Here is a 13624-nt window from a genome sequence, read left to right on the forward strand (position 1 = left end):
AAAAGCCTCAGGAATTATTACCTTTGTTACAGTTGAATATGAAATGTTTTATGTGTTGAATGCTTAGTCTACAGCTAGTGGTGCTATTTTGGAAGGTTCTGGAAACTTCAGGTGGGGCCTAGTTGGAGGAAGCAGGTTACTAGGGGCATATCCTTGAAGTTTATACCCCAATCCCTTCCTTGCTGTTTTCTGTCTGCCACGAAGTGAAGCTTCTCCACCATATGTTCTGGCTGCCATGTTTTGCCCAAGTGCCCAGGTGCCAAGCAACCATGGGCTGAACCTTCTGAAACTGCAAGTAAAAGAAATCGTTCCCCCTTCCAGTGTTCTCTTAGGTCACAGCTTTGCAAAATTAATATACTTTTCCTTTTTAGTAACATGGAAACTCTGATTATTTTAAAACATTTTATAGTGCTTTCTACTTTAGTACAACTGGGAGCATCTTTTATACGACGAACTCTTGTCTTGTGAACAAGTGTGCTGAAATCCTTGCTCCAGACTGCATCAACATAGTACACAGAGGCCTCAGGACACCAGCTCCCTGATGGTCCTCCCTGCATGCTGCATTATTATACTTTGAGCCACTCCACCAGTCCTTTATTGTGATGGGTTTTTTCGAGATGGAGTCTCATGCAACTATTTGCCGGGGTGGCTTCGAACAATGATCCTCCTGATCCCTGCTTCCTGAGTAGCTAGTATTACAGGTGTGAGCCACCAGCACCTGGCTTGGAAACATTTTTATGGTTTTCACAAAAGTAAAAGACCACTAAATAATTAGTCTCTAAACAAGCAATTTTTTTTTTTTTTTTTTTGGGTAGCACTGGGGTTTGAACTCAGGGTCTCACTTTTGCTAGACAGGCATTCTTGCCATTTAAGTAACTCTGCCAGCCCTTTTTTGTGATTTTTTTTTTTGATATAGGGTGTCTGGATCTATTTGCCAAGGGCCGGCATCAAACCTTAATCCAGAATGAATAAATCTTAAAATGACTATGAATGACTTTCTGGCTTAAAACTTGTCACTTGATTTATATCACATTTTATTTTTATTCTTTGTGGTACTAGGGTTGGAACTTAGGGCTTCATGCTTGTGAGGCAGGCATTCTACCATTTGAGCCCCTCTGCCAGCCCATATGCCTATTCTATTTTTTTTTTTGCTGGTGCTGGGGTTTGAACTCAGGCCCTGCACTTGCTAAGCAGGCTGTCTTATCTCTTGAATCAGTCTGCCAGCTCTATCACATTTTAAAATAAAATTAATTCATTTCAGGGCTCATCCGGAAGATTCCACTGGGCAGTGTTCAAGGAATGAGAAGGAAGTTCTTTTCTCCCAGGAAGAGAGTATGTCCAGAAGAACGCTTTCAGAGCAGTCTCTGCAGAGGTCAGTCCACTTATTCCACAGCAGCTTCTAACCGCCCACGCTGTTTGGGACGTCCCTTGGAGAGTTGCCTAGGGAACCTACATTTCAAAGTCCTCCATGACAACAACTTTTCTCTCTTGAGCATAGCTATTTTTGAATCATCCCCAAACCATCTGGACACAAGTTCTGTGAACATGGTGGGTAACAAAAACAAAATATACTCAGTGCTGTTTTAGATGAAAACTCCAAGAACCTAAGTTATGGGGGGGGGGCAGCGGGGGCGGGGGTATAAGTTGCTTTCACTCATGTGACCTTACTTGTTCTCCTCACCCACTAGCTCAAGTTCAGATTGCTGAGAGCTGTCTAGCATAATACTGTTTGTAAGTGGGAGAACTGAGGTCCACCACCAGGTTTGGTCTGGCTCTAATGGGATCACCGCTTCCACATGGAGGGCAGTATAACCTGGGACAGGAGGCCTGGACCCTCCTCCTTTCTATGAAAGTATGTTGATGTACTTAGCAAACTACATTGTGACCTACTTATTTATGTGTCTGCAGTCCCTGCTAGGTTGACCTTCTTGAAAAAGGGACAGTTTTGTTCATGTCAGTATCCCCAGTAGCTAGACAATGTGCTGAGTGCGTGTTGTTGTTTTGTTGACCCTGCTCTGACTTGGGACATGGATATTCCTCTCTTGATGTCCATGGTCAGATCTGTGAAGACAGTAGGTGGGTAAAGGCCATCTTAACTTTGAAGAGTTAAATGAAACTCGTAACTGCTTGTAGTGGTAATACAAAGAATTCCTAAGTCATTATATCTCTTGTTCCTTTGGAGAGGGCTTATTTGATCTTAATGTCTTTTGTCCTGCATTGTGATGCTATCTTAAGACCCAAGACTCTGAAACCAGAATCAGAGGCTCAGGAGTGGTGAATGGAGTTTTCCCTGGCATGCCCCTGGCTAGGAAACATGGACCTACAGAAGTGGCTATAAATCCCTGAGTGCCATTATCACTTCAATGGTCTGGTTTTCAATTTCATCTCAGGAATGACTAGTTTTGGTGGGTGTTTTTATGTGTTGTTATTTATTTTGAGATACTGTTCTTGACACACAGCTTCTGGTAATCTGAAAAGAAAGAAAAGGTAATTTACATATCAGTTGTTTGAAATATGAAATGCATGTTGTTATGGTCTAAAGATTGCAAATGTTGGGTTTCTCGTACCCTAATGCTGGTACATCACAAGCCCGAAGACAAACTGATTTTGACTGCTGTCATGCTAGAAAGGTGTGATCAGGTACTGATCTTCCATTTCATATGATGAGTCACTCCATTTTGTTTGTAGCCCAGTATGGGAACTAGGAGGAAAAATGGAAACATGGGTTCTTTTAGGTCATTTATCAATTGAGGGAAAAAGATGGAGACCTGTCGATTCAGAAGATCTCTTCTGCCAGGATCCTTGTTTCAGTGTGAAGTCAGGAACTTCTCTTTCTCTTCCCTTTCTACCCTGTTCCATAGCAAGTAGAGTAAGGGAGGCACTGAGGTGGGAATCCAGAGAGAAAGAGGCCTGAATCTTTAGCTGTGCTGTTGTAAAGAAGGGTGTGGGGAGGAAGAGGTCTTGGATGCCAAGCAGTGTGGGAGAGGCTTTGGTGAACTGCCACAGTGGTACAGTGGGACATGGGGAAAGGGCACCGAAACAGCCCCACTGCTGTTATGGACAATTCCAGCAATCGAGAGGGTGGTCACCCTTCGGCTGCGTTGATCAACAACTGACTGTATAAAATGTTTATCAGCCGAGCATTTGAGGGCTCTGTTCTAGTGCCAGAAATGTGATCTTATGGAAATCTGTTTATACTTTTCCACTGGCTTCTAACTTCAATGTACTTTTGTCTTAAAAGTTATAGTTGAAAGGGAAAATGAATTCATACCTGCAAACAGGACTCTGAATTTAGATAACTGAAGGTAAAAAATGCTATTTCCATATTACCCAAAGTCCCCCAAGTCGGTCACAGGTGGCTCGCACCTATTATCCTTGCTACTTGTTAGGCTGAGATCAGAAGGACTGCAGCTCGAGGCCAGCCTGGACAAACAGTTGGTGAAACCCCATCTTCAAAATAACTAGAGCAAAGCGGACTGGGGGTGTGGCTCAAGTGGTAGAATGCTCTGAGCTTTGTAAACTCGAAGCTCGGAGTTCAAATCCCAGTGCCACCAAAATAAAGAAAATCCCCCAAGCAATAAAACTCTTAACATTGTAGAAGAGTATGCTCTTCTAGGTAATTTAAACTGGCAATCAATGAATAGATTAGACTTGGTATGAGGTACATATTGTAAGTTCAAATCCCAAGTAGAGATTACTTTGTCTCTTCCGTAGTCAAGAGTCCATGCTTAGTCAGGCCTGTGGTTGGAGAGAAGTCTCTGGTTCCTTGTTTGAAAAACTGAAAGCTCATCCCTTAGTGCTTGTGGGAAGTCTCAACTACGTAGAAAGTTAATTTATCATCCTACCCTAAAATGAAATGGTTTCAAAAGACTTGAGAAATTAAGACAGTATTTTCCTGCACTGGGCTGTAGATGAACTAGTTGATCAGAAGCAAAGTGGTTATTTACCGTATTGGGCTGGCACTATACAGAAATTAACAGCCATATTGGTTTAGAAATATTAAACTTCATTTCTTTCAATTTATATGGGGGTAACACACTGTATTAAATATGTAAGGTGGGTTTGATAAACCAGTAAAGTATTCTCTAAATAATAACAAAAAGAAACAAACTGGTTGACATGAAGAAAGAGCTGAAATAAGAATTTCTCTTACTGGTTTGCTACACGTGAGTGATTTCTGCACACCATGAGCTGTCTTTGTCTATTAATCCTAACTTTTTTCAAGATTTTTTTTTTTTTTGTAAATTTTTGAACCATGGAGTCACACAGTTTTTAGCATTTTTATTTTTCAGATTGTTTTTCCTCAAAGGTGTGGCAATCTATGAAACTTAAAAGTTTGTTTTATCCTGCCCAAAGACTAAGTGGATAGTAATGAAGGTCCCTGATCATTAGCTGTCATATGGTGAACACAAGCAGATCTAACTTATTAAACATTTGTGACATTTAGAAGATTTAAATGTCTGTCACCCAACCCCTGAGTTTTATTTAGAATATATAAAATGTTTTGTCAGTCAAACATTTTGCCAGACATTAATAATGTTATTCAAAAAGATATAAACTTCACGGTTTTTCCTTATAAAAATGGATTTCAAACTTTCAAAAGTAAACCTGGCCCATGTTCCAAAGCATAAAGTCTCTAATTACAGTATTATAAGTATACTATAGTGGAAGCAGTGACTACTGCATTATTGAGAATCTGTGCAACAACCCAGGAGGCAAAAGTGTTGTTGACATCTTCATTTTGCAGATGATAAAAAATGCTGGAGAAAGTTGTGTGATTTTCAGCAGGACACACAGTTGGCGGTCTGCGCCCCGAACCTTACTTAGCATTCTACACTGCCTTATTCTGAAAATATTTTTATTTCCAGAAGTTAGTGCTGGGATTACAGGCAAGTATCAGCATGCCAGGCTTAGAAGAATGATTAAAAGAAAGAAAAACAGGATAGGGGATACAGCTCAATGGTAGAGGGCTTGCCTAGCACGTGCAAGACCCTGCGTCAGACCCTCCAGTTCCACAAAACAAAACGAGAAGAAGAAAACCTCCCCCAAACAAAACCAAGTGAAGGTAAACATAATAGAATGCAATGCTGTAAATGTAAATACAAGGAGTTACTAAAACTACTGCTCAGTTTTGTACAGCTGCCATGGGTGACCCAAGGAAATGTGTCTATTTCTGGGTGTTCGTTACTTCACGTATTTCTAAACAACAAAAGTCATCCTGCTTCGTCACCAATCTTATCCATTAGTGGCCAGCACCTGCCAGTAAGTTTTTGTTAAAAATTAAAGATAACTCCTCAAAAGCCCCAAAGCACTGTCTTTATGCACCAACCACGTAGCATTTGAGGTTGTTACAGGAAATCTTCATGCACAGACCACGCAGTCCTGCACTTGCGGTCGTTACAAGGAAGCAAGCGCGGCCGGCCTTTGCTCCCTGGCTTCCTTGGTCAGCACGGATTCCCGGGCGGACGCTGGGGCTGGGGGTGTCGGGTGCGTCCCGCTTCCCCGAAGAAAAATTAAAAATGGGGTGGAAGGTAAACAAAAGCAACACTTTAGGACTCTCGAAGCATCGTAAGATCACGGCTTCCAGGACCAGACTCGGCAGCTAGTTCTCGGGGCCTCCTCTCCAAAACGGCCGGAGCAAAGTGAACTGGAGGTGTGGCTCAAACGGCGGAGCGCCTGCGTTGCAAGTGGGAAGCCCTGGGTTCAAACCCCCGTCCCGCAAAAACAAAAACAAAAACAAAAAAAAAACCCAAAAGCATCCTAAAGGATCTCTCTTTCAGAACATTTTGTGGAAGCGCAATGTCCCTACCTTACCTGCACAGGTGTGCCCCTGCGGGCACGGCGCCATGATGGACAGCGGGTTAGACCTGCGGCGACTCTATAGGAAGGCCTGCCGTGCCCTCGGACGTGCCCCCGCTACGGCCTATGTGGCCGCGGCGCCTGGAGCCTGGAGCTGTCCCGCAAACCTGTTCCAGGAGCCGGGCCGCCCGAAACCAGCGCGCAGCGCCGCCGCCATGCTGCCGGCGCCGCAGCAGTTCACACCAGCACGGCGCCCGGCCCCGCCGCGGGGGAGGAGCAAGAGCTGGCCACGCCCCCAAGCCGAGTTGGCCACGCCTCCAGGCCGTCAGGGCCGGGCGCGGGGCGGAGCCAGGAGCGAGGGGCCTGTGGCCTCCGGGCGCGGCCTCCTCAGGCCCAGGCGCCTCCTCGAGCCCGCCTGGCCGCGGCTCCCGAGAGGGCCGGAGAGGCGCGGCTGACTCCGCTGCGCCCCTCCTACTTCTCCTCCTCTTCATCCCGCGGGCCGCCGCCGCCACCTCTCGGGAGCCCGGCCGCGTCGCGGCACCGCCTCTTCCGCCCTGCCGGCGTCCGCGCGGGCGGGCCCTACGTCAGCGCCGCCCCGCCCGGCCCAGCCTCGGCCTCGGCCTCGCAGCGCGGCGGCGGCGCAAGTCCCTCCCCAGACATGGCCCTGGGAGGCGACAGCACATGGCGGCCGCGGCGGCCGTGAGCGCGCCCCCGGCCCGCCGCATCCCGCCCTAAGAGGCCGCCCCCGCCCGCCGGCCGCGCCACGGCCCCGCCGCCCCCCGCCCCGCCGCCCCCGGCCCCGCCGCCGCCCGCCCGCGCCCGCCCCGCCGCCGCCGCCGCCGCCATGGGCGTGCAGGGCTTCCAGGACTACATCGAGAAGCACTGCCCGAGCGCCGTGGTGCCGGTGGAGCTGCAGAAGCTGGCCCGGGGCAGCCTGGTGGGCGGCGGGCGGCAGCGGCCCCCGCAGACCCCGCTGCGCCTGCTGGTGGACGCCGACAACTGCCTGCACCGCCTCTACGGCGGCTTCTACACCGACTGGGTCAGCGGCGGCCAGTGGAACCACATGCTCGGCTACCTGGCGGCGCTGGCCAAGGCCTGCTTCGGTGGCAACATCGAGCTCTTCGTCTTCTTCAACGGCGCCCTCGAGAAGGCCCGGCTGCACGAGTGGGTCAAGCGGCAGGGCAACGAGCGCCAGACGGCGCAGCAGATCGTCAGCCATGTCCAGAACAAGGGCACGCCGCCGCCCAAGGTCTGGTTCCTGCCGCCCGTCTGCATGGCCCACTGTATCCGCCTGGCGCTCATCCGCTTCCACGTCAAGGTGCGCCCGGGGGCCGGGGGTGGGGTGGGGGGAACCAGGTGTGTGGGGCGGGGAGGAGCCCGGGTCGTACGTACGGCCTCCCCGTGTCCCCTTCGCTGTCCCCTCTGCCGGGGCGCGCGCGGTCTCCGGAGAGCGGGCCTGGAGTGGGCCCGACGGGCGGGCGCAAGATGGATGGATGTCCGCTCGTTCGGGCCGCGCACTGTGGAGGTCCGCCCGCAGCGCAGGCCGTCCCTCGTCGCCGGTCTGCTGTACTCGGGCCCCTCGGACGTGGGAGCAATGCCCGAGGGTTGGTGGCGAGCCCGCACCCGTTCCCTGGGCTGGCGGTGCCGTCGTGGCCAGTGTCTTCCTTTTTGGAGGCGGCGGGCAGGTTACCCAACTGGACCTGTGTTTTCATCTTCCGAGTCGCATCCGTTCTTTCCCAGCAACAGGTTGATGTCGGAAGCCTGGAGGCGAAATAGTAACAGTGGGGAGAAGCGGCTGGAAATTGTGCCACCTCGACAGCCCGGGGAGGTGACACTCGTGCCACGGCCGCTTGTGCCACGGCCCTGGCCTCTTATTCGGAAAGCAGGGCCCTGTACCCGTGTTCTTTGACAATGGGTTTTGGTGTTAGATTTCAAGGCACTGTAGAACTTGACCGGATGGGATTTTTGTCAGTTCTGTGGCTCAGAGACTGTTTTTTTCAAGAATTCAGTTCTGGAGGTCGGAGGCGAGAGAAATGGTTCAGAATGAGGGGCCGAGAGTTTTGGACCCATCCGATATAGGCATGAACTTGCAGGCTCTATTTTTCTGGCTCACAGTGTGTTGAGTGACCTTCAGTAGTGCCCCGATGAGTGGGTAAATGGGAGCTGCACATTGTCAGCCCTCTGCTGTCCCTTTGGCGCTAGGTTCTGAGGCCTGAATTGGGCCGGAGGGGAGCATCAGAAGCACACAAATGTTCCTGGGCTTCCAAGTTTTCATTGCTTTTCAGTGTTTTTCTTAAAGCACTTTGGGGGGAGGGCTGTTTCTGCTTTTTAGCACGTGCCACTCTGACCTCCAGCTTGTTCTTTTATTTCTCTTGACACTGAGTTTGTGTTCAAAGTTGGAGAAATTCTCCCTCTTCCTGATCGCGCCCCACTGCCTGTGATGAGATGGTGGTAGTCCAGGCGAAGTGCTAGCGGAAGTCCCGCCCAGGGCCCGTCTGTGATTGGCGGGGTGGCGTCCGAGTCTGTGGGTGGGGGCTGCTGCGGGAGTGCTGATTGGTCCGTGAGCCTGGCAGGCACGCCGCGTGCGGTTCCTGGTGAAGTTCGGCTGAGAGGCGGAGTGTGCCTCACATTTTCTCACTTGCAGCCTGGGCGCTGGGAGACGGGAAGGAAGGGATGCCTTTGCTCCGATGTGAGCCGGCTGGGAAAAAGATTCGCAGTGGTCATGGTTTCCTTTTGTTCAGAGGTGGGAAGTGCTACTTCGGAGACAAGATGAGCTTTTCTTAGTTGCTTTTGGCAACAGGTTTCTGATTACAGGATAATTTTGTCTCTTGTTTTGCTTCAGATAACTTTTTAGTTCTTGTAGCAATGTGAACTGCACAGGTTAACATATTAGTGATCCCATTACCCTGGTGGTCCCTTACCTGCCAACCTCATCTTTTTGTAAAAGGCCTACAAAATCTAGCTCCTAGAAGTTTCTCAGCGAGATAGCAGGACGTGTAGGTACCGAGGCAGGAAAAAAAAAATAGCTTTCTCTTTCCTCACTGAAGAAGCCTTTATGCGTTCTCACTCATAGACTGCTCTCTCTCTTTCTTCCCCTTTCTCTCTCTCAGATGTAATTCTAACAAGCTTAGTTGTCTGTTTTCTTAACTCAGCTTAAGAGGGTGAAGAGTAAGTCTGCCAGAGGCAGCAGCACCACTGATAGCAAGAAGTGACAACAACGGAGAAGATTTAAAAAGCTATAAAAAGCAGGCATAATTCTAGGGCTATTTTGGAAAAAGAAAAACAATTCTTTGTACTTCAGTATCCCTGAGGGTAGTACAGTGTATATTCTATAAGAATGATTTTGAGTCAGTTACAAAAATTCATCTTCAGTAGTCTCTGTTTAAGGGAATGAGACAGTGTGTACTTTTTTGTTTTTTAAAGATACCCACTAAGGGCTGGTGGTGTGTCTCACAAGAGGCCCTGAATTAAAGTACAGGGTGCCCCAAAACAAAACAAACAAAAAATGAACTCATTAAAATCGTTAGAAATTTAAAACCATGATGAGCTATCACTGCATACCTACTAAAATGGGTTTTTAAAAAAAAAAAAAAAAAGTGAAGATACCAGCCACTAGCAAAAGTGCTAGTGGCTCATGCCTGTTATCCTGGTTACTTGGAAGGCTGAGATTGGAAGGACTACGCATTGAGGGCATTTTGGGCAGAACTCTGTCTCCAAAATAACCAGAGAAAAATGGACTGGAGGTGTGGCTTAGCAGGAAAGTGCCTGTGCAAAGCACCAAAAGAAAGAAAGAAAGAAAGAAAAAAACAGAACTAGCTACCAAAATTAAATAAATGTTAATTTTATTTTATGATAACTATTAAAAAAGAAGTTAAATAAATATTGACAGAGGAATTGATAGGACTACCTAACTATGTATAATGCTGAGTAAAAGACATTACAGAAATTTACAAACCAGGTGGTGGTGGCTAATGCCTGTAATCCTAGCTACTCAGGAGGCAGAGATCAGGAGGATTGCGGTTCAAAGCCAGCCTGGGAAAATAGTTGGTGACCCTATCTCGAAAAAACCCATCACAAAAATAGGGCTGGTGGAGTGGCTCAAGATGAAGGCCCTGAGTTCAAACCCCAGTACCACCAAAAAGAAGAAAAGATTCTTAAAGGTTAAGAAAACTTAAGCTGAGCAGAAAAAAAAAGGAATAATAAAAACTAGAGCAGAAATAAATGAGATTGGAAACAGGAAATCAGTAAAACCAAAAGCTGGCTTTGAAAGCCCAGCTAATTAAGGAAAAAGAAAATTCATAGTACTAATACTAGAAACAAGAGGAAACATCACTGGACTGGCAGAGTGGCTCAAGTGCCTAGCAAGCATGAGGCCCTGAGTTCAAACGCCAGTACTGCCAAAGCCAGCCCAGGCAAATATTTCTTGAGACCCTATCTTGAAAAAAAAAAAAAAATCACAAAAAAGGGCTGGTGGAGTGGCTCAAGTGTAGGCCCTGAGTTTAAACCCCAGTACCAGGTCGGGGAACAGTGTTGCTGGCCGTCTAGACTTTTGCAAATTGGCAGAAAGGTGTAATTTCTTGTCACCATTGCTTAGAGATTTTTTTTTTTTTTTTGGTGGTACTGGAACTTGAACTCAGGGCCTATGCCTCGAGCCACTCCACCAGCCCTTTCTTGTGAGGGATTTTTTTTTGATCTCGCCAACTGTTTGCCTGGGCTGGTGATCCTACTGATCTCTCTGCCTCCTGAGTAGTGAGGGTTACAGGTGTGAGCCACCGGTGCCTGGCTCAGAAATTTTTTGCTGGGTGCATAGCTCAAGTTGTAGACTGCTTGCTAGCACATGGGAGAACCCTAGGTTCAATCCCCTGTACCACCAAATAAAAAGGAAAGAAAAGAAAAAAATCCTTCTTGATTTAGAGAGGTCTTTGATAGAATAATAACTGTATTTTTTATAGTTATAATTGTTTTTCTTTGACCATTAGAAGTTGACCTTCTTAGGAACTTACTTTGTTTTAGGGCACTAAACAGCTTAATTTGGACTTGACTTTGGCTGGTTATCAGGAGTTTTCTTTTGTGTGCCTTGAGTCATCATAACCTTTGAAACTTCAGCAAGTGACTTATGTTTATTTTAAAATCTTGGTGGCATTAAGTCACTGGAGTTTCCATAAACGGTTCTGTAAGACTGGTGGTGGAGGTGTGAGGGTCCATGGTGAAGTCCTTCAGATCTTACCATGATCTTCTTCCAGTGGCGGTTTGTTAAATCAGTGCTGACGTAAAATGGTGTTCATGTGTAAGTCAGGAAAACAGTGGTTTCAGGTTATTTGTGGGTAGTGTGTTTATGTGTTTTTAGAGACAATGATCTCCTCTTGTGTACTTGATGGGGGAGGTAACTAACCCCAGGTGCTTGTTAGCTCCTTTCTCACATTGCTGTCATTTAGCCTCAGTGCTTTACTGTAACCCCACTTTAGTGGGGAAACAGGATCTGCTAACTCAGTGACGTCCAGGGACAAGTCAGTTCTAACCCTTAAGAGAGAAGTGCAGCTAAAGTCAAAGTTCAGTTTCACTTTTTGAGAGAACTTTAGGGTGTGCCCCGCAACTGTTTACCCCTGGCAGCTCTGATAACAGACACCTCTGCTATTTTTCCAGTTCGAATAGGAGCAGCAAGGTTGCTATGCGGAAGAAAGCACCCATCATTAGACCTAAGTACCTTTAACTGACCAGGAAATACTTACGGTTCAAAACTAATCGTATTATAACTTAAACCACTCAAACAAATCATCCATTTGAAATGAATTTTTCTTTTAATGTTCCAGTTTTGCAACTACAGTCATGTTTTGCTTAAGGACAGGAACATGTTCTGAGGAATACATCTTAAGGTGATTAATCTTTTTTTTTTTTTTTTTTTTTTGTGCTACTAGGGTTTGAACTCATGGCCTCACAGGCATTCTGCCATTTGAGTCACGTCCCAGCCCTAAACGATGTCTTAAGAGTATACTTAGACAGACCTAACTGGTATAGCCCATGGGTATAAGTAAGCCTGTTGCTCCTAAGCTACAAACCTGTACAACATGTTACTGTATTGAGCCCTGTAGGCAGTTGTTAGTACAATGCTAAGTATTTGTGTGGCTAAACATAGAACAGTAAAAATGCTAGACCACAGGAATTTTCACCTTTATAATCTTATGACCACCGTAGTTCACGCAGTCCAACATTGAAACATTATATGGCACTTGGTGTAGTTCAGTTCACTTACTGTATTGTCTTCAAGGATCAGTCATTTTAGCATGTGTTAGAATTTTTTTCCTGTTTTAGGCTAAATAATTTTCCATTTGTAATACCATATTTTGTTTATCCATTCACTCATTGCTGGATATTTGAAATGCTCCCACTTTTTGACCATTGTGAATAATGACTTAGTGCTTCTATGAACATGGTATACAGAAACCATTTGAATCCCTACTTATAATTCTTTTGGGAATGTACTCAAGTGGAATTACTGGGTCATATGTTTAACTTTTTTTTTTTCCTGGTGTTGGGGATTGACCTCAGGTCCTCACACATGCTGGGCAAGCACTTTAACACTGAGCTATATACGACCAGCTCTGTGTTTACCTTATTTTTGAAGGATCACTATACTGTTTATCACAGTGGCTGAATTAGCCATAGGCATTTATGTCATGTTATGTGTTATATGTTATTACATTGTAGTTCTTATTTTTAAGATTACACATTCAGCAATTTGCTTTTTTAGGTGTAAAGAAATCGTTCCATGTCTGTACTTACACTTTTCATTTTTTTGAGTGTGTGTGTCGGACTGGACTTTGAACTCAGGACATGGTACTTGCAAAGCAGGCGCTGAGCCATACCTCCAGTACATTTTGCTCTGGTTATTTTGGAGATGGGGTCTCATGAGCAATTTGCCAGGGGCTAGCCTCAAACCATGATCCTCCCAATCTCACCCTCCCAAGGTAGTTAAGATTACAATCATTCTTTTTAATGCCTATGTAGTGTTCCATTGGTTTTTCAGCCCCCACAGTTGGTATACTCATTTTGAAAGCCATATAGGACTATAGACTACACAGTGCTAGATCTTTAGATTTTTTTCAAGACAGCCAGAAATCAAGATTTTATCTGAAATTATCCCACTTAAAAAATATCAACCAAAGGCTGGGAGCATGGCTCAAGTGGTAGAGTGCCTCCTAGCAAGTGTAGGCCTGAGTTCATATCCCGGTACTGCCAAGAAAGGAAATCTGTGTTTTGAAAAATACTAAGTCAAGCAAAAAAGGTTCCAGGCTAGATTCAGCCCTTGAGCCATCCACAAGTTGATTGAGCACTGGACTTTATTAACAATTATCATCCTTGTCTAAGTCTCTTTCCTTTTTTTTTATAGTTGGACCTCTCAAAGCCCAGTGTCCCTTCCTGTCACCTTTTCAGTAATCAAAGTTCTTCCATTTCCCAGGGTGATTGCAATGTGACATTCCCTAAATACCATAGCCCTCCTGGCCTCCCCATCCCATGCTCTTCTCGCAGTGTCTAGTATTACCTCCTGTAGGCAGTTTCCATTCACATGCTCATTGATGTCTGACAACTTCTAAGGCATTTCACTGTGCAGATTTCATCACCTGCTTTTATGAGACCCTGTGTATCATGTCCCATCAACACAGACACTGACTATTCTCATCCCTAATCTGGCCTCCTGATTCCTCAGCTCCACTGAATTTCTAACTTCATTGTAGCATGTACCCTATGGGGTCCATAGTTAGGATTATCAAAAAAAAAGTGACAGCATCTTTAAGGCACGTGTTCCACGTCTCATCCTGTGCCTCGC

The 13624-nt window shown here is 46.3% G+C and overlaps 1 protein-coding gene and 1 long non-coding RNA gene across 5 annotated transcripts in view; one reads left to right on the forward strand and one right to left on the reverse strand.

Annotated features, from left to right (window-relative positions):
- Nucleotides 1-1134: 1134 nt before the first annotated feature.
- LOC141415581 (uncharacterized) lies at nt 1135-6332 on the reverse strand. Its single transcript, XR_012440560.1, has 3 exons — nt 5815-6332; nt 2568-2701; nt 1135-2470 (listed from the first exon to the last, which is right to left on the reverse strand). It is a non-coding gene; the product is annotated as an uncharacterized lncRNA (long non-coding RNA).
- Nucleotides 6333-6617: 285 nt separating this feature from the next.
- Nucleotides 6618-13624, forward strand: part of Fam120a (family with sequence similarity 120 member A) — a 99838-nt gene continuing 92831 nt past the window's right edge. For 2 of the 4 annotated variants that reach the window (XM_074052521.1, XM_074052523.1), the window contains exon 1: nt 6618-7117. In XM_074052521.1, coding sequence (XP_073908622.1) covers nt 6644-7117 — 474 coding nt within the window. In that variant the 5' untranslated portion in view covers nt 6618-6643. Of the gene's footprint in view, nt 7118-8387; nt 8543-13624 lie in introns of those variants that run through there. The other 2 variants (XM_020186598.2, XM_074052522.1) reach the window with 2 other exon arrangements.

Source organism: Castor canadensis, chromosome 13 (genome assembly GCF_047511655.1).
Source record: "Castor canadensis chromosome 13, mCasCan1.hap1v2, whole genome shotgun sequence".
NCBI lineage: Eukaryota > Metazoa > Chordata > Mammalia > Rodentia > Castoridae > Castor > Castor canadensis.